Here is a 20,159-nt window from a genome sequence, read left to right as displayed (position 1 = left end):
ATTGCAAAATAAAAAAGAATAAAAAAATGAAGGGGGCGTATTGGCATCTTTTGTGCACAGAAGCCCGAACAGGGTTAACTGTGTGTGTGGGTTTGTGTGTGTATGATTGTTTTGGAGCATCACGGGCTCTTTTGTGTATTGTCTGCTGGGAGCTGCTGCTCCCTTTCAGCTGATGCACCTGGCGATCAGGGGTGATAACAGCGCTGTGTCCGGCACTGAGGTGGCCTCTGCCCTCTCGGCTGGCTTTAAGTCAACTAATGCAGTGCAATAATAATAATAACGATCATATTAATAGCATCAATAATAATAACAATAATAATTATAATAACGATATATCATTATTATAATAATTGTTATTATAATAATAAAATAATACTAATGATCTTCTGTAAATTTAAGGACTTTCTCTTTTTAAATTACATGGATTGTGTTACCATAAACAAATGTTCCTTCTTATTTAATTTATGTATCTTTTCCTGAAACATTATATATATATATATATATATATATATATATATATATATATATATATATATATATATATATATATATATATATATATATATATATATATATATATATATATATATATATATATATATATATATGTATGTATATATATGTATGTATGTATGTATGTATGTATAGATAGATAGATAGATAGATAGATAGATAGATAGATAGATAGATAGATAGATAGATAGATAGATAGATAGATAGATAGATAGATAGATAGATAGATAGATAGATAGATAGATAGATAGATAACAAAATAAATACATCAAAATAAAACCAACCAAAAAATAAATAATAATAAATAAGAATAACGACGTGCCATGAATTCTATAGTAGAAAGCTTTGTTGGTGTTGTCAGAATCAGGGTGACCAGTTGTGATCCAGGGTCCTTTCCATGACCTTTTATTTACGTTTTTGACTCAGAGATGCGGCTGATTCCTTTTGATATGATCTCTGTTTTATTGGCTTGGTTCAGCGCTAATGGTGACATATCTAACTTGATCTGCAGGAAATGTTCAACATTTATTGGATGTGAATATTTATCATAGTATCCAATATTGGTAGCAGGCTATAGGTGGAATCGTTTGTTAATAAGTTATGTTCAACCACTCCTTGGTTCAGCAGGGGGAAATTGGGTTTTATTTTCACACTTTTCTTATAAAAATAGGCTACAAAAATGAATAATAAAGAAAAATGCACTTGAAAAATAAATGACGTATTCTACATGGAGCTAGTTAAATGTATTAAACTGTTGGTAGAAACGTTTTTCTTAACACTAGTTATATCATATTTCAGAGGTCTTGGCTTGCTGCTCTTTGCGCTGCATCAAGGCGATGACCTGTAGCCCAGTTATGAATGCAAGCAGAGGATTGTTTTCATTGCCCTCTGCTGTTTAAAGAGTAAACTGCGTTTCTTGAATGTACCATGTAGAGCCCACTAACATGCTTTGATCAAACACAATGAAAAACTGAGCAGAAATTATGACTTAATTATTTCTGCTTTGGTTATTAAAGCCTAAATCCACTTTAATTTCTCATGAAGATATCCTCCTGAGGCTCAACCTATAGTTTGCTTCTATTTCCATCTCCTCCATCAACATGGGGTCAATTACCCTCCCTCTCACGCTATATTGGATTATCTCACCACTAAGAAGCATCAGGAGTTCAACTTTATCGATGGAACATAATCAATAGATTTCTAGGAACCTATGAATTCTGCCCCCCCTTTCCCCTCTATGCCCTATATTCAACAGTCATCATTGGGTCACTTTTGTGAATGAGGACATCAAACATTTGCTCAATAAATCAAACTAGACTTTCAGCCTGCGGTGTTTTAATGAGCGTCTGCATGACAGGCCCTCCCTCGCCTTATGAGAGTGGGGGGGAAAAAACTATAGCAGCAGGTGTGTTGCACAGAAAGCATGCAATTTACTTTAAAGTAAGCAGAACTGTTGCATCCATCGGAAAGGTAAGGGGCTATTATATTAATACAGCTTTAAAACATAATCCAAACAGCCATGATTCCTGCAGGCGCCTGTTCTCATTTTAGAAATATAATTTTTTTTTTAGACACACCAAAATATTGAAAGATATATGCAATTAGAACAAAGTAAAATAACTTAGTTCAGGCGGAAATATTCAACTTCTCAGAAAGTTTAAGAGGAATATTTTGCGTTTTACCCTGGGATGGCTTTTTTTTTTTTAAACTAAAGTAAAATGTCTACAAACTTATAGAAACTGGGCTTAAAATACCTAATTAGATTGTATTTAGAACCTCTTGTTTCCTTGTATTATTTCTAGTATTTATACTTATTATAATTGAAAAGTTAAAATGTTATTGTTATGAGTCTGTTTACATAATTAAATAAAAAAATCTAATAATTACATAATATTTTCAGGGTATACAATTTGTTGCCATTATCAATAAGTTCTTTAAACAAAATGGTAAATATATAGGCTATATATATATATATATATATATATATATATATATATATATATATATGCGCAAATTAATGCAATTATTATTATTATTATTAATTTGTATCGTGTTGCTCCAGAATAAGACGCATACATCCCCGCCACAGGCCGTCCTTAAACCCGGAGGCTCTGCAGGCTACAAAACTAATAAATAAAGATAAATTACTTCAGCGTATAATGCAGATTATACATAATCTGAAGTGTGGACTGGGATCAGCGTTAGTCCTGCAGCTTGCGGGATACTATCTCTAGAAAGTTGCTTAAGCTGAGAGTTTGCACTTAATTTTAAAATAATCCTGTAAAACCAAGAGGCAAGTTAAAATAAAATACCTTGTTGAAAATGGGAAGAAACTCTTGCATCTTCAAAGGGGAAATTATAGCAAAGCACAAACATAATGGCCGCCTAATTTGGAGAGCTGCAGGACTTTGGTAATTTACTCACTTTGATCTTTTAATAGGGCTTTCTAATGAAGATTGAGCTTCTTAAACGTATGCAAATATCAGGCAATTGAGCGCATAACGTTATTCTTTAGTTTGAAGAAGTTCCCAAACGTTGGTGAAAATATTGCCATGGTGGACAGTTTTAGCCTCGCTCATTGTTTGCTTTAAAATACTTGCAGGGAGCGGAAGCTTTGCAGGAGCACAGCGCTTTCTGGTTCACTCTCTGGAACCGCTGACCATCGTGGATCAACACAGAGGCTTGTTGAAGCGTTTGCATTTTGCGACCCAGTCACATGTAATTCCATCTGACTTTTCTGAGGCTGAAGATTTCTCTTTTTTTCATTTTTTTTCCCATTTTTACAGTTTGGGTCCCCTTCAGGACAGTGAAGGGGCCCCGCGGTAAATGAAGTAACTTATGTTTAATATTGTTTATTCCGAATTTTAAGTCAATAAATATTTCTAAGGATTTTTTTTTAGGTTATTTGATGAGAAGTTAAAGTAGCCCAGCTCTGATCTTTATCGAGGCAGAAGAAAAAAAAAAAATGATACTGCGGGATAATCCCGGCTCCCGGAGGATTAGACCGAAGTTTAATACAGCACTGTCAACCCATGGCGAGATTTGTTTACGTTATGATTTATTGGATTCAGATTTTCTTTTTTTCTTTCTTCCCCAGCCATCCCCTCCTCTGACAAATTTATCGAGTTCCTGACAAATGGCTTGACAGCCTCCCGTGTGACAGGGAGCTGACATCCAGCTTGGCAATGTGACTCTGAAATCCGTTTACCTGCGGCTGTGGGCCGCAGCGTCAGAGCATGGAGCAAGACTGAGCTGGGACTTGATTACCATTTGATCTAATTATAGGTATAGTCAAACCCAGTGATGGTTCGCGTGATTATAAATATAACCATATATGGGTCTGTTTTTCTAAATTTCCACAACTTATCATAACAATGAACAGAGGCGTTTTTAAGACACAGGCATTGGGGGCTTAGCCCATCCAGACTATATATATTTAGTGTTTAATAAAACAGAAACACACCTTTTTTATTTATTTATTTATTTATTTATTTATTTATTTATTTATTTATGTTTCTTTACAATGAACTAATTTTATTATATTATATTATTTTTATATTATGTTGTAAAATGTTTATGCCAGATCTAATTTGTTTCAGGGTAAAATGAAAAAAAAAAAAAAAAAACTCTAAATAAGACTGTTTCCCCTTTTGGATAAATTCTAGAGATTAAAAACTTTTTTTCCATATAAATTAAAAGGCTTAAAATGGTTAATGCTTAAAATTCTAATGTTTCTTGCTATATGTTTCGATAAAAGATTAGAAATATGTTTCAGATTCAGAGCAATCACCTAGATAAAACTACTTCTCTTAATAGAGTTTTTAACGGATGAAAACTAGCTTTGTAGCTATAATCCGGCACATTTACATTTGTTTTTATACTGATGTTCATTAATGTGCAACTTTTCCCAAGCTTATGAATACTTTTAGGTAAGGAAACCCTGGTTGACTGTAAACTAAGAAGCTGCATATAATTTCTATTGCAACCTGCGCCTGCAAAAAGGTTTTTGGAGCAGATCAGGCTATGTGAATTCTCATAATACCACTTGTAAAATGCAGAAAGTACAATAAAAAATAATGATAATAATGCACATACAAAATAACCAATTTTTCTTTCATTTGTATTTAACTCCTCATGAGAACAGGAACTGTTAAAAATGACCCAAGTCTCCAGCCCTGATCATCCAGATCTAACAATCCTTCAACCCTGAAGCCTGAAAAAGGAATTATTTTGTAATTAAAATGAATATCTCATCATATTAGCTGCTTAACAAACACATGTGACCTGTAAATAATTCCTACTTTAATGCTTGAAAATTATTTCAGAGTTTAATCTGTTTGGTGAGTTTGGTTTTGAACGTGAACCTGGTTATGTAATTAAGAAATGAATTGGGCTAAATAATAATCGTTTGGATTGTTTAAAACTGGAGTGTACTTTTACTTTAAATTCCCATTTTATTAAAACAATAAACTGAATCCAAGAACAACAAAATTCAGAAAATAAATTATTTGTGCTTCAAGTCCATCTCCTAGTCATTAGCTTAAACTGCATATAAGCACCAAAGCTTTAATTATGAGAATATTTTCTAATGCAACAATGAAATAAACAGATTTACACCAACACAGTTGGTATAACAATTTTTATAGTTTGTAATGAAAGTATTTTTTAGTCATAAATTGATAATAAGTTGTGTAAGTTTAATGGGTAAGGTAATTTAAGAATCAAAGAATTTCATTACTATAAGATTTGAAAAAAAAAAAAATCTCAGCAACAGCAACAAGAACATGAAAGACGACGGTAAATATTACACTCTAAACAAGCAGAGTTTTTTTTTTTTTTTTAACTCTATTGTCAACAGCCTAAAAGCAGAGGCTGAATTTAAAACGTCTTCCTCTTGGATCAAAGTTCTTGAGATTCATTAAAAACCTTCAACCTCTGATTAATTGTACTTATAAGCAATCAATCCCAATTTCTTAACTTTAGGTATTAATTTGCACCATTAATTGAGAGGGTCTTTAGCCTTACTCTGTAAAAGAGTCATAAGCAGTTTTATTTACATAAGATCAACTGGTTCCCATGTTAGAGAGTTCAAACAATAGAGAACTAATTTAGACACAAAAAGGACCTTGAATGGTGATAAAATCTTTGGAAATCTGTTCCAATAAGGGTACATTTAACCTTTTCCTGCTGTTCAAAAGCTTCACCATCAGCACAGTTTGCTTAACTAGTTAAAGCAGAAAGTAAACTTAATTATTGCTCAATTACAGATGCTTTCTCCAGTCGTATGACAGCTCAAAGTTTTCCTCTTACTTTCCAAATAAAAATAATAATTAAAAGAAATGTATAATTTCACTAGCCTTGCAGCTTTGTCCCAGACGATACACATTTGGTGAAATGTTGCCAGGGCCAACATTTTAGGAATATGGAAGAAAAATATTTAGATTTGTTGCTGAAGTAAAAGCATTAATGTTTACAGAATGAAACAATTATTAGAAACTATGCTTAAACTAATATTGTTGATTAAATTTGAAGACATTTTAATGGCAACTATCAACCTTTAAAAATATATTATCTTGTATAATTTAATATATAACTTTAATAGATTATTTATCTTTTCTGTTGTTTCCAATTATTAATAATTCCACAGTGAAAGAATAGTGTTTTATCTTTTTTTTTAAGTACTATAAAGCAAACCTAAGGACAGTTGTCTGTGCAGACAGTTGCAGCGTGACTCTGAGTGTAACATGCTGTTTTACAGCTGCGCAGCTGTTAAAACAGCTTTTTTTTTAATTACAACACCTCCCCCTGCTGGCGAAAGCCTATATGTACAACTCACAGTGTTTAAAATGTTCGTCTCTCCAAAGTGCGCCGTTTATTCAGTAACATGCTAATGAAATCATAATTTTGAAGACTTTATACTAAACCGAAAATACAGAGAAAACAAATGTGTTCTGTCAAAAAAAGAAAAGTTCACCAACAACACATGTTAATCTTTTATTAGATGTTGCAAATGTTTCCTTTTTTAAAATTTGATTATACCAGAATAACAAGCTATGTTGTTGATGATGGAATTTTTGGTATAAAAGCATTTAGCCTTGTTTAGATCAAATGTATTACACATCGGTTTTGGCAATTAGTAATTAAAATTACATTAAATACAGGTTATTTTTATTTGTAATGCTAAACAAATAGAATATATGCCACTAAATACTTTTTTGTATGAAAAGCAATTTAGAATAACTCAGTTAATTAAACTAACTGACATAATATTCAGACTTACTCCAGATTAAAATATGTTCCATATTCCAAATATTATTAAAAAATCCAATCAACACCGTGGAATAAATTTTTTTGCAGGATTTTTGAATTTTCTCTTTATTTTTATTACTCAAAAAGAAAAAAACTAACATAAAACCAAAAACAATTGAAGGAAAACAACTTGAGTAAAAAAAATCATTATGATAAATTTGTAATCTCAAAAAATAATTCAGAGCAAAATGAACAAAAATAAAAAAACTTAAAATATCCTCATAAAATACAGTCAGTAGAAATATGTCATTCTTTAATTTTATGCGATATTTAGGTCATCAGTTTTACTGCAAAAATAAACTAGAAAGAAAAAAAACTCAGCCTAATATTTTTAATTCTATTTCATATTTCTCCAACTAAAAGAATAGACTAAGAAAACTAAGATATAAAGTTTATTTCATGCTAATTATGCAGGTTTATTCTACTTTTATTTTTTTCTTACAAAACTTATTGATTTTACCTTATTTTTTAAAATGTTTCTTAAAGAATTTTAAATGTAGATATAAATCCCTTTGAGCTCATGGTGTGGATAAAAATAATCTTTGCATGAGACTAAATTCAGAAGCTTAATAAATAACTCTTAAAGTTCAATTACTGGGGTGGAGTAGACGGTAAAGAAACGACGCCTCATGCTCTGAAAGGTCTTTAAGCTCTTTCACAAACTTTGTTAACCATCATCTTGGGGCAGAGTAAATGTCCTTTGTTGTTACAAGGCTAATGTTGTCATTAGCAAAAGTACCTCTGCTCAGGTATGATTTGCAGCTTCTTTCATCAAATGGTCATGTTTTTCAATGGATTTGTCCGGCAAAAATAGTGCCTCCTCCGAGGGAAAAAGTTCAAACTCCAGGATGCCGGAGAATTATTTTAGGATTTATGCCATTAACAACAAGCTCGGGTCTTCATGTGGAGAGGAAAACCTCTCCGTCTACTGAAGAGCCTGCATGTGTTTGCACACTTTGTGGTTTTGGTAGAGACAGATATTCCCCAAAAAAATTTGGATGCAAACAACTAAATGTATCAGATTTTTCTGGAACAAAAATAATGATGAATCATGGTTTTAGAATGTAATGCAACAAAAACAAATATTTTCTCAAATCCACAGAAAAAAAGCATTAGATTATCCCCCTACTGAGGCCAGCAGGCTTTTAGCTGATCACACATCTGTAAATATGCTTCTTTTTTTTTTTTCCTGTCTCAATTAAATACGGTGGATGTTTTTTTGTGAGCAAGCGTACATATATGATTGTAAGTGTGCCAATAACAGGCTGCACTTCAGAGAAAAGGTAGAAATCCACCAGATGTTTTGCAGCTGGGTGGATCTGATAGTGAAGATGGAGACAGCATCTGTCACAGGCGAGCATTTCTAATCTGTCCTGAACATTAGGCAGAGAGCACTAAAAAACCCATCACTCCAACATGTGCGCCGCACAATGTGCTCGCCGTGGCCTCTGCAGTTTGAGAGTTCACAGCTAAATGAGAACAAAAGGGATATTTATCAGGCTGAGCGGAGAAGAAGTTAGTTGAACAGGGACTAAAACAGGGACTAACATCAGTTATTATAGTTCAGAGTGCTGGAGGCTACTGACCAGGGCTTTAAGTTAGAGGTCCAACAGGGCTTAGTGAGGTCAAGATCTATCAAACAGCGGGCAGAAATAGCTCTGCTCTATTCTAATTGGTCAGAATCTTTAAACATTTTACAAAGAAAATAGGAAAAAGTTTCTGCTAATTATATATTTTATCATAAGATAAACTATTCCTACCAAGAATTCATTCATTCAGTAGTTAGATGATGGAATTCCAAAATTAAACCGTATCCTCTTCAGAGCGAACACGAAAGCTTTCGGCTGATCTCTGTAGGCTTTGGAACTGTGGGAATCACAGCGGGCTGACCTTGATGCTATCTAGATGTTTGCCTTCCTGGGTTCATGTGCCTAGTTACCACTTGGTCAACCCTGCACCCCGTGAACTGACCCTGTCCTCCCTCTGAGGTCTGAAAGAAAAAGAAACCCAATCCTCCAGGGAGCACACTGTCTAACAAGAAAACTGCTGGCCCGAATCTCTCAGAAGTGCCTTGTTTTCCCACTGGACCACTTTCAGCTTAATAAACATCTTAACTAGCCAGAAGTCCCGTGGGAGCTGCTGGGAAATCCTCTGGGCAGCCAGAGCTCAGGAGCTGAACCTTTATTGCATCCAGGTGGCGGTTAAAAAATGCTGGCCGGCTATAAATGTCCAATAAAATACAAGTGGCACCTTGGAGGGTGGACAGGGTCAGTGCACCTGTCTGTGGACAGAAACTTTAGTCACTTCCCTCATGTCCGACTGGTTTGATGTCACACTCTGTGGCACAGCAGTGCTGATGGAGAGATTAGTTAGGAGCTTTGGTATTTCTTCCCAGCACCAGGAGATGCAACATGCATTGCAAAAAATAAAAAAAGGAAAAATAAAAGTAAACATAACTCGATAAATACAGCCAAAGATGCCATAAACACAAAAAACAAAACAGAACTTAAAGAAAGCAAAAAATTACTTTTTTAATTTGACTAAATGTGTTTAGCAAGGAATGTTTTACTTTTACAAAAAAATCATTTTCTAAAACAATTTGTGATGCTAAACATTCAAATACAATCCAACTAACTCCTATTTTTTACTTATTTTTGTAGATTAAATAAAAGCTTTAATTGCCTGATATAGATTTGAGTTGATGAGCTGCATTTATTGATTGAATGGGACTCTGTGCATCCCACATTTTTGCGCATATAACCAACACTCAGAAACTCTGTCACAAACCTTCCAACGCTCATAGAAAAGAAAAATATTATTTATGTAACTTATCGGTTTCATTGGTTAACTAAAATTATAAAGATGTGAATAGATGAGTGGATTAATTGAGCAAAAATAATTATAAAAAAGCTACTCTCCCAGTTTTTTTTTTATGTAGATGTCTCACAAAAGCACAATCTCTGGGTTAGCATTAAATGTTACTATGGAAATATAGTTTTTCTAAAACTTTTTTTAAAAGAGCAATAATTAATTCGAAAAAAGAATATTGATGTGAAGAATGAAAGGTATCTGTTTAGATGGCATCACACGCCCTTTCTCTGTGCTTTATTCCAGTGTCTTGTTCAGAAGCTGAAACTGCCGCTAGTTCATGTACTTCCATTTGAATAGCTCTCTCAGGGCGTAGCGCCTCCCTGTCAAAAAAAGGCCAGCAGCAGCGTAAAGCATCTGACCAACTGCTTTCGATTGCTTTTGCAGGAGAGCTACTCATACTGCCGTCATAGTGTAATTACTTTACTAACTTAACAGTCTACTAATGCCATTAGCCGCAAACATACAGTTTGATGCAAATAGTGAAACAGTTTTTCAATGGCACAATTACTCAGTTATTAACAAACAGTAGAACATTTGCCAAAAAAAAAGTTCTAACTAACAGAATTATAGTTATGAGTATCCACTTAACATTTTCCTCCCAAAAGTGATGTTAGTTTACCGTGTATTTGACCTTTGCATAGATCACACGAGTTTGGAAGGGAGGGCGAGTCAGGATGGAGTTGCAGCTGGACTGGTGGTAGAGAGAGACATGGCTTTTCACACATCTTGTTTTGGTCTATAGACAGTGCTTAACGGTTTACCTTGTGTTAAACTTCCTTTATGCATCTGCATTCAGTGACGATTTATTCAGTTGAGGTTTAATACATTTCCTGGAAACAAATGAATCTCACCTCCAGGTAGTAGTTTTCAGTTTGGCTTGGTTGTAGAGTCCCTACAAACCACGTCACTCTGGGTAGAAAGACTTTTTTCTTTATAAATAAAAAACAATCAACAAAGAAGCCAATTAGCCACTCAGAACAGGCATGAAAATAGAGTAAAATGATGTAATGTAATCTTCTAGTCCAGAGCTCACCTGATTTTTTCTATATCTGCAGTAAGGAACAGTGGAAAACACCTGGATTTGAGACAGACAAGTACCAGTTTATCTAACCCACTGTTAGAAAATTGAAGCAAAATGTGGCATCTTGGTGTCAACAAGCTTATCTGAATATTTGCTTTAACTTCTCCAGATATCTTTATCATGTATAGATCGGTTGTTGCAACCTCACATAAGGAACAGTCAAAGTCAGGCCAGGGTCAAATGCAGTTACAGATTACTGTACATAAAAAAGGTCAAAATATTCCCTTTCATAATCATCCTCCTTGTTTGGTTGAACATTTGTTTAAGGACTTCCCAGTGCTTTATGCATACTTCACACATTGGTGAACAGTGGCAGCAGCCTGCCTTCGTTTGTCCAGGACCATCGCTATCCAGTGGGAGACTTAATTGCACCTGAAGTCTAAGTAAAGCCTGGTCGGCACAACGGGTCTTTGATCTGACTTGAAAGGAGTTAATTGATTTCTGTGTTGCAAGGAGTGTTCCAGGGGTGAGACCGAGAAAGGGAGAGAAAAGATGTTTGCTGGTCATTTCACAACATGTGGCGAATATCTGCAAGAGAAAGATTGGGGGGGGGGGATGGAGGGATGAAGAGAGAGATCACCTCACACCCGACTCCATCCCTGTACAATTACAGTAATGTGACTCACATGGGCCGACCGCCTTGGCAGAAAAAGGAAGAAAAAGGGGGAGGAAGAAAAGGGGTTCCCTGCTCTGGGACATCACTCATCTTACCTCCAGCTGAAGTATGGAAAGACGCGTATGATGAGCGGCTTCCTTCTAAGTGCAGCTCAGGGGCTTGTTAAGGCGGCGGTATGGTGAAGACCACACGTCCAACGTTTTGCTTCCAGACTCAGTCAGGGTTTCTAACACTTAATGACATCAACAGCCAACGAAAACCATCTGAGGTAAGTGGTCAAATTAAAGGTGGGTGTCATATTATAACCATTAACTTTGACTTTCTCAGTTTTGGCCTCTGTGAAAATTTTAAGCAATCTGACTAGACAAAACAATTAGTTTTCTATTTCTTTGTGACGAAGATGATGAATCTAGTGAACGGTACACTCCTTGGCAGAGTGATTTGCTGCATCACCTGCCTGAGAGTCCTGTCTTAGACAGGCCCTCCTGCCTTTACTCTTTCACCTCACCCTGTCTCTGGTCACCTCGGCTCAGGGGGGGGAAACAGGCCTGTCAGAGGGAGAGTGGCAGGCTAAGCCTGTCTTAACACAGCAACTCAAACCACCTCATAAATACAGGCTTCCTTTTCCAATTTCCAAGTGGCCATCTACCTCTGTCTACATGCTTACACACAGCTACATGTCATGGGCCCAGGGTGTGAGTTTAAAAATGACCATGAGACATCTGGTGGACTCACAGAGGGGTGGGGCTTTGATGTGCTGCTCCATTTAGTTCAACATCACTTAAAGGCATAAACCTTTCTGTAGGCTGCAGAGACCAGGTAGATTCAAGTGGAGATGAAAAAGGAAGTGACATCATTTTGAAACAGTTTTCTTTAAACTGAATCTCATAGTTAGCTCATTAGCAGGACTGTTTAGAGCTCGAATGAATGCTTACCCATTTGATTTAGGTGTATTGTAGCAGGGCTGCGTGTAAAAAGATGTGTGACATTGATGTAAAAAAATATTTCAGTTCCTGATCTGAAGCTATTAATTTTTTTTTATTCCAAGCTCAGCCAGAATGGATGGAGACCCTCTAAAACAAATCAATGTTTAAGGGTTCACTGGAAAAACAATCTACAAATTAGTAAAAATAGCTTAAATTAATTGTATTTACCTTTGATTTGAGTAGGTAAATGAGGTAGTTTGCCAATGGAATGAGTATTTTTACTCTTTAAACAAGATGATTAGATAAAATGCACTTGAAATAAGACAATGCAATTGTGTTTTCTTATTTTTAAATGTAAATTATCCCGTTCCTTTGGCAAAATGTGTCTTTTAAGTCCTCAATCCAAGAACAAATGCACTTATTTTAAGAAAAAAATTACTTATCTAGATTTCAGTTTTTTCCAGTGTTGCTTTAAATTCTCAATTGGATTTAGGTCGGAAACATTCATATGCTTTGATGTAACCAGCCCATTGTTGTTCTGCCTGTTTAGGGTCGTTGTAATGCTGGAAGGCCAACCTCCAGCACAGTTTAAGTCTTTTTTTTTTTCTTAAACTGCTCCATATTTAGCTCCATCCACATGTTTTTCCTCGCTCGATAAAGGTATTTCAGTGCATCATACTGCCACTATTTTACTTTATATCTGCTGATTGATTGCTGCTCATTTAAGATGGGTTTATGTGGAGGTTTAGAGGTAAAATTAGAACATGATAAAACATTTTATAATAAAAAACAAAAAGAAAACACAGGTTCTAAAAAGTTGCATGGTAGAGAATTTAACAGAAACCGAGAAACAATCAGAACCTAAGAGGTGCATTATAAATCTGTCAGCCAAATTACAAACTTTGTAAAAAATATTTCAGTTCCTATTTGTCAATTTTTTGTTATTTCTAAAGTCACTTAAACTAGCAGTTTCTAATCCATTTATCATCAACACAACACTGTTTTACCATAAAGAGTTTAGGAACGATATTATGTATTAAATACGAGAATATTCATCTGAAAATGATACTGGATTTGAAATATGTGAATGAGAAACAGAATAAGCAGGCGAACTGAAAATAATGCAGCAAATAAATGAATAAATAAGATTACAGTACATTTAAACATTTATTTTTTTTGCAAATTCAAATCTTTTTATATTTAAACGTGCCTTCATTTTTCATTGTCAGACAGGATGATCCAGCTTTTTTCCTGTAGAAGCAAACGTTTTATTACCTACATGCCAACATCAGACCTACAGAGTTATGAGCCGTTAAAGTCAGAAAGTTAAAATCCCAATAACATACATTGTTGCTCACACTGAGCACAGCACATGGATATTATGCATACTTTAAAAAAATAAGACATTATAAGAAATATGACTTGGATATACTCATATTTATGTTATTGGTTTCCAAAACTATATAAATATTTCAAGGTATGGTTTCTTCTCTACTTTTGATATCTAATTAAAGTTTAGTTGTAGTTTTGGTCCTGTCAATTTCCTACAAAAACAAAATATCTATTTTTTATATTTATATACTGAAAAAAAGAAAGTTAAAGAACACTAACAACGCATATCTATTAAAGGGTGTATAAAAAAATGGAATAAGCATAAAAACTATCTAACATCTGAAATTCCCTGGCACATTAAACTACTTTTTTCTTGCATATTTTTTTCAGTTTGCATATGGCACACTGTATAGATGCACTCTATGAACCAGCAGGGAGCAAGGCTGATGAAGCCTGTCACGTTCTCAGGGGCTTCACTGACACGAGTGTCACCTTCGCGAAGGAGCGTGAAAGCTGCTCCCTCTGCAGAGAATTCCTCAGTCGCTCTGATTTTAGCAGCAGCAGAGCAACAAACCAAACAGTCAAGGAGGGCTGTCATCTGCTGCCTGCTTCATTAAACACCTGTGAAAATCAAAAGCCATTAGGAGTTTTGGCCCAACAACAAAAAAAAAAAAAAAAAAAGAAACAGTTGGCAAAATCTGTAAGTTCACCAAATTACAAGTCTAATAAACAGCAGGGATGTTTTTCAGTGAATAAATGTCTGATATTAATTACACTTGATAAATCTGAGTTTTTAAAAAATGAGCAGTGATGAGGAAGTCATTCTTTGGTATTAAGGTTGTGTTCATAACTGTAGTGCATTTTGTTAATGTCAAAGACCCAAAACAAAATCATAGTGTGTTTTTAAAGGATGATTACCTCAATATTATTGTCTAGGAATAATTAAAGTCATTGTAATCCAAGTTTTCCAAATAGTTTATTTAACTACAGGTAAGCAGCATATGGGAAAAACATTCTCCATAGTGAACGGTCGTGCTTTTAAAGAGCTGATTCAGTTGAAGAGTAACTGTTAACGTGTGTGTGTGTGTGTGTGTGTGTGTGTGTGTGTGTGTGTGTGTGTGTGTGTGTGTGTGTGTGTGTGTGTGTGTGTGTGTGTGTGGGGTGGTGTCTGGGGTAAACACTCCATGTCTCCAGGCTCTGCTCATTGTTGTTGCATGCTCCTCATGAAGCTTGACAGGAAGATGCTTCTTCTGGAAAATGAACATGAGATGGACCTGTTCGTTCCTGCGTTCTTCTTCGCCCTCCAAGGCATCATCAAAGATGTGCAACTCTGATGAGCAACAAGTGAGTCACAGCTTACCATGTTCACTCTGGAAATTGTTGTTTTATTTTGGGCCACACACCCTTTTAAATCTGATTCCAACTATCTGACAAATAAAGTAAAAAAGGAGGATAACTGTAGAAGTTTCACATTTTGAAGAGAAAACATTTATTTTTATTTCTAAATACATTTCAGAAATTACATAATTAAATAAAAAGAGGTAGGGAATAACATAATAAAATCTAGGCTAGTAGAAGAAATCACAGTTTATTTTTAATTTTTGTTTCCTTTCTTTTCTTTGTCCTTTCTGGTTACAGTGGCTTCTGTGGCTTGATTGGAAGTTAAGACACAATACTCCGCTCTGTGCCGAAGTTGTAGTGAAACTGTCAGGAGAAAAAAAAGGTGGAATTACTGTGAGAGAAAGGAAATACAGAGAAAAAAATAAACAAAGAATTATTTTAGCACCATTCGGACACAGTCTAAGATTTTTATCTGATGTCACTTAACTATTAAATTAAAATAAGACTGAGTGAAGTTTATCCATCAGCAGGAAAAAGATGAGAGAATTATTCCAGGGAGGAGGTACAGTACCACTGCCCCCTTGTGGTAGAAGAACGACAAGACCCCTTTTTTTTTTTTTTTTTTTTTTTTTTTTTTTTTTTTTTGGTATGTTGCTAAATTATGGATTTACAGACTGCTTTGAAGTTCAGATTTAATTGTAAGCCAGGAAGTAACTAAGTTGGGACAGTTTTTGGATTACATAGAAAGAAACAATAGAAAGAAAACACATCAAAGTAAAATAAAATAGATATTATTTGAATACAGAAGAGAAGAAAATATATATAATTCATTATTTATATAGGTAGCTTTTTGTCTTTTCCTAACACTGGTGAGAAAACGTAACTTTGTAAAAGAAAATGTAATGTAAAAAGACCTTACAACTAAAATACATATACATAAATAAATAAGTAAATAAACAAATAAATAAAAATAAATAAATAGGCTTCAGTCTGCTTACATAATAAACACATTTTATCAATTGTTTTTCAAAGAAAACCAAAGTTAATTGAAGAAAAGAAGCAACAGCGCCTCCTACAGCAACTATATTCAAATAAATCACAGAATAACTGCCTTTGATGTGGTTACTTGGTTACTTCTGCCATCTCTTATTACTGATGTTTTCATTATATAAAAAAAGAAAAAAACAGAAATAAAACTGATTTTTTAAATACATTTGCGGGCATAGAAATGTATTTGTATTTCAGTTTGATAATTAATATATAAATTCTACATTATTTTCCATTTTTTTCCCTATTTTTCCTATATTCAACAATCAGCTGACTGTTTGTGAGCATGCAGACTGAGATCATCAGCGTTATTGTCATAGCTGCCTTTTTTTTTCTCACATTAAATCATTAGTCAACAAAATGACCTGCCAAAGATGAAGTTACTTTTGTAATCGGTTCAAAAAGTCTACATTTTCCAATTGCTGTATTGCTCAAAGTTAATTAAAAAAAAAGAGAAAAATCCATAAAAATATAATGAGAGTAGAGCTTTCCAAAAATCCTACAAAAAGAAAAAACAAAAACAACAAACAATAACAAATATATTTAGTTTTATGCACTGGAAAAAGTAAATTTGCACTAGATTATATTGGAGTATTTTCCGAACAGATCAAAGCGATTAACATTTTTTTTAATTGTGAGTTTAAAGACATAAGCAGAGCTCCTCACACTAAGTTCAACAGTTGTCTTACTGTAAGGGAGCACTAGGTGATGCTGTATGATCACCGGAAGAAGTTCACCACAGTCCAACTCAGAAGGCAGCAAGCTACAGAACAACACCTGAAATTTTAAAACTGTGTGCTCCCAATGAGGGGGAGTGCACTCCCACTCCCACTCCCACTCCCACCTTCATCTACTTGTGGCGAAGCAGCAAGTTACCCAAACCTGTCACATATCAGAAGCCTATTATTTGTGAAAGAATTCAGGTCTCTCCACTCACACAAAAATCAGTCTCAACATCTGGCACAGTAAATAAATATACAAGTGATTGTGTGTATGTGTGTGTGTGGGGGTGTGTGGATGATGGATGGGGGAATGGGGTGTTATCAGGGAGAGCATGTATCAATGTCTGCCAGTTTTACACACAGCCTGACAGGACAGTGACACACTCGAACATGGGCGGCAGTCACCCAGACGAGCCCAGCTTCATTTCCTGTCCCTGCTCCACTGCCAAAAATATGTGACATGTTGTCTTCATTAATTCCACCTCTATTTGGAGCTCTGCCTCTCACACACCACTGTACTCTACTGTCCTTCCATTCATTCACACCCAAACACACAGAAAACTCCCTGAAACCGATCATACATAGGTGCTAATGAAAAGCCCGTCATGTGTGCACACACACTTTATCCCAGTCCGCTATACTCGCTCTAAAAATCATTAAGCAGCCGCCAACAACATTTTTCAGCACAGCAAACTACATAAAGATGTCACTTTAATTCGCTTACTAATTAACACTTAAAAAGACACAAATTAGATATGCGTGGCTAAAAGCAATTATAATATCCTCAAGTTTTTTTGCGAGTCATTTGGGAAATGAAAAGAATGCCTAATTGCTGGAACCAACATCGTCTGAGACATGGCTTAAGTGATGCCTGTTAGGGAATGGTCTTATCTACAACTCTGGCTCTGATTACAACAGTTTACCTCAATTACATGCGCATATGGAGAATTCAGAAGGGCTACATCTCTTTCTGTGTTTATTTATTTATTTCTTGGCAATTTTGAGAAAAGAAGGCAATTGGAATCTGTAGTGAGGGTGTCTATAGTGAGAACAGGTGACAGTGACCTCTTCTGGACAGCAGAGGAAGAAGATGTTCTAAAAGAAAAGGGGAAAGAAGATGCTCCAATAAAAAGAAAAAAAAAAATAACAATAATAAAAACATGTGTATAAAAAGTAAACCAAGAAGATTTGGAAAAGAAATAAAAGGAGACTTTGTGCTGCTTTGCAGGTAAATTACTGACTCCATTTCCCTCTGCTTGTGCTCATCGGCTATAATAATAAGAGGAGAGAAGTAAAAATAACACAATGGTGAGGGATGTTTCCACTTGGAAACTAATTATCAAGCTAAGCTGTGACTTATCCTCATCAGCCTGGCCCCACCATTAATCTTGTGCTGTCGTCCACTTCACTAAATCCTGTGTTACACTATCTCACATTTACTTCATCAGCTCCAGCGCGGCTGTAATTAATGATTTCTCATGCCCTTCCCTTCTCTTCCCCAGCTCAGCTCACCATGTGTCCTCCTGCTAATCACACTCCCAGAGAAGAAAAGGAGGGAGGAGGAGGTGGGGAGGAAGCAGGAGCAGAGGAAGAAGGAATAAAAGACAAGAATATATAGGATGAGTAGTCAGCCTGTCTCCAGCCTGGACACACACACATGCACATGTAGATGGCGTTAATACCTGCGCCGGCAATGAGCTTCATTCGGATGACCATATGACAAGATGGCGACTGTGTGATTTGGATAGTGTGTGACAGAAGACAGAGGCAGAGTGCAGAACAGACACCCGGTTTGATGAGGGAGTGTTTGCTCTGTAACACATCTCAAACCCAACAGCACCTGTTCTTTTACAGTGGTCTGTCACTTCCTGGCAGTTCTGATACCAAGATACCGTGCTAATGAGAGAGAAGGGGGGTTGTCACTCTTAAGCACACACACACACACACACACACACACACACACACACACACCCCCCCACACACACACACACAGAGACATGCGCACTCTTTTTGTCTCTCGTTTTCACAAATACTAGAGCTGTAAAAATAAGGAGCTGCGTACAGATGATTTTCTTCCTACAGATGCCTGTAGGCTACAGTATTTCATCAGAAATAGGGAGAATTTTGTAGTTCTCTATTTTATGTATGTATATGTCACATTTTTTTTAATATAGGGGTGATTGAAAGATTGAAAAGAAACTGAACATAAATGTTAATTAAAGGGTTTTTTAAGTCAGGTTGTGTTCAAATATTATAGCCCCTTAATTTCTTATGGTGGTGGATAACCTCCTCTGTGTCAGAGACAGAGCAGCTAGGCCTCATCGGACTATACTGTCTAAAGACAAGTTTTGTTTTAAAAAATGTCAAATGAACTTACTAACATGTCTATATTAGTAAAAATCTGTAAAAAAAAAAAAAAAAAACTATAAAAACGGTTGCCGGCGATAGGTGGATTTTAAGAGGTTAAAACATAATGGAATGCTGACTATTTATTAAGACGGCAATGATTATTAATGAAGGAAATAAAGGTAGGGGTCGGTGTGTCACCATTCATCCTCCTCTTTTGAAAATATTAACCATTTCTGGGAAAAATTACTACCTGATATTAAAGTAAAGCAATATGAAGAGCTTTAATTTCATTGATTATTGTAGTGACTTAATTACTTACTGCTAGGTGGTTGCTGTGATACAGGCTTTTGTCAGTACATTTAACATAAGAGTATCATTGGTCATGTGAAAATAATGTCCCTGTGTACCTGTGTACACAGTGTACCTGTGTAAATGTAACTTAATTGGTAACTGATTCTTTCAGAGATGTTGAACCTAAAGCCTGCTGGTCCATGTTTAGCCTAATGGAAGACCCAAACTGACCAGCTGTTGTTCTTATCAACAAAATTCAGTATGCATAAATAGAACACTTTCAATTCAAATCTGATTATGCATTTATTCAATAAATATTTTTTTCTTTCATAGCTTTACTTTGCTTGTGTATTATTATTTTTTACTTTTACTCACTACATTTGACATATCTATACTTTTTACTCCATACTTAAAAACCTTCTTGTCATTTCTTATATGTATATATATTGTCATTCCTTATAAATATATTTCATATTTATAATGCCATGCATTGCAGGGAAAATCGAGAGTGTAAAGACCGGTTCGGTCCAGTTGGAGCCCAAATCCAGCATAGATTTTTAATTTACGAGGTGATTAAGTTTCAGATTCTATTTAAATTTTAATGTACTTATTATCTTTTAATGCTCTGAATACCGGAGTTTTTAAAAGTATTTAACCGCTATTTCAGGACTTTTGTTGGGTTCCATTTATATTTTCCCATCTGAAATTTTTATTTAGAACAAAACCAGACCAAAAACTATTTCTTATATATTTTTTTTCCA

General features: G+C 35.1%; 1 protein-coding gene and 1 long non-coding RNA gene across 4 annotated transcripts in view; one reads left to right on the top strand and one right to left on the bottom strand.

Annotated features, from left to right (window-relative positions):
- Positions 1-1,901: 1,901 nt before the first annotated feature.
- On the top strand, positions 1,902-19,165 carry LOC119785147. Of its 2 annotated transcripts, none has more exons than XR_005281017.1 (4): positions 1,902-1,983; positions 11,388-11,658; positions 14,878-14,992; positions 18,261-19,165. It is a non-coding gene; the product is annotated as an uncharacterized LOC119785147 (long non-coding RNA). The 2 variants fall into 2 exon arrangements; XR_005281016.1 differs by having other exon boundaries at positions 14,843-14,992.
- Positions 15,246-20,159, bottom strand: part of mvb12bb (multivesicular body subunit 12Bb) — a 55,520-nt gene continuing 50,606 nt past the window's right edge. For both annotated transcript variants that reach the window (XM_038287591.1, XM_038287592.1), the window contains exon 10: positions 15,246-15,352. In XM_038287591.1, coding sequence (XP_038143519.1) covers positions 15,311-15,352 — 42 coding nt within the window. In that variant the 3' untranslated portion in view covers positions 15,246-15,310. The remainder of the gene's footprint in view (positions 15,353-20,159) is intronic.

Source organism: Cyprinodon tularosa, unplaced genomic scaffold (genome assembly GCF_016077235.1).
Source record: "Cyprinodon tularosa strain WSP-4 unplaced genomic scaffold, ASM1607723v1 ctg240, whole genome shotgun sequence".
NCBI classification, from domain to species: Eukaryota; Metazoa; Chordata; class Actinopteri; order Cyprinodontiformes; family Cyprinodontidae; genus Cyprinodon; species Cyprinodon tularosa.
The sequence above is the reverse complement of the archived record's forward strand: the minus strand, read 5'-3'. Positions and strand labels throughout refer to the sequence as shown.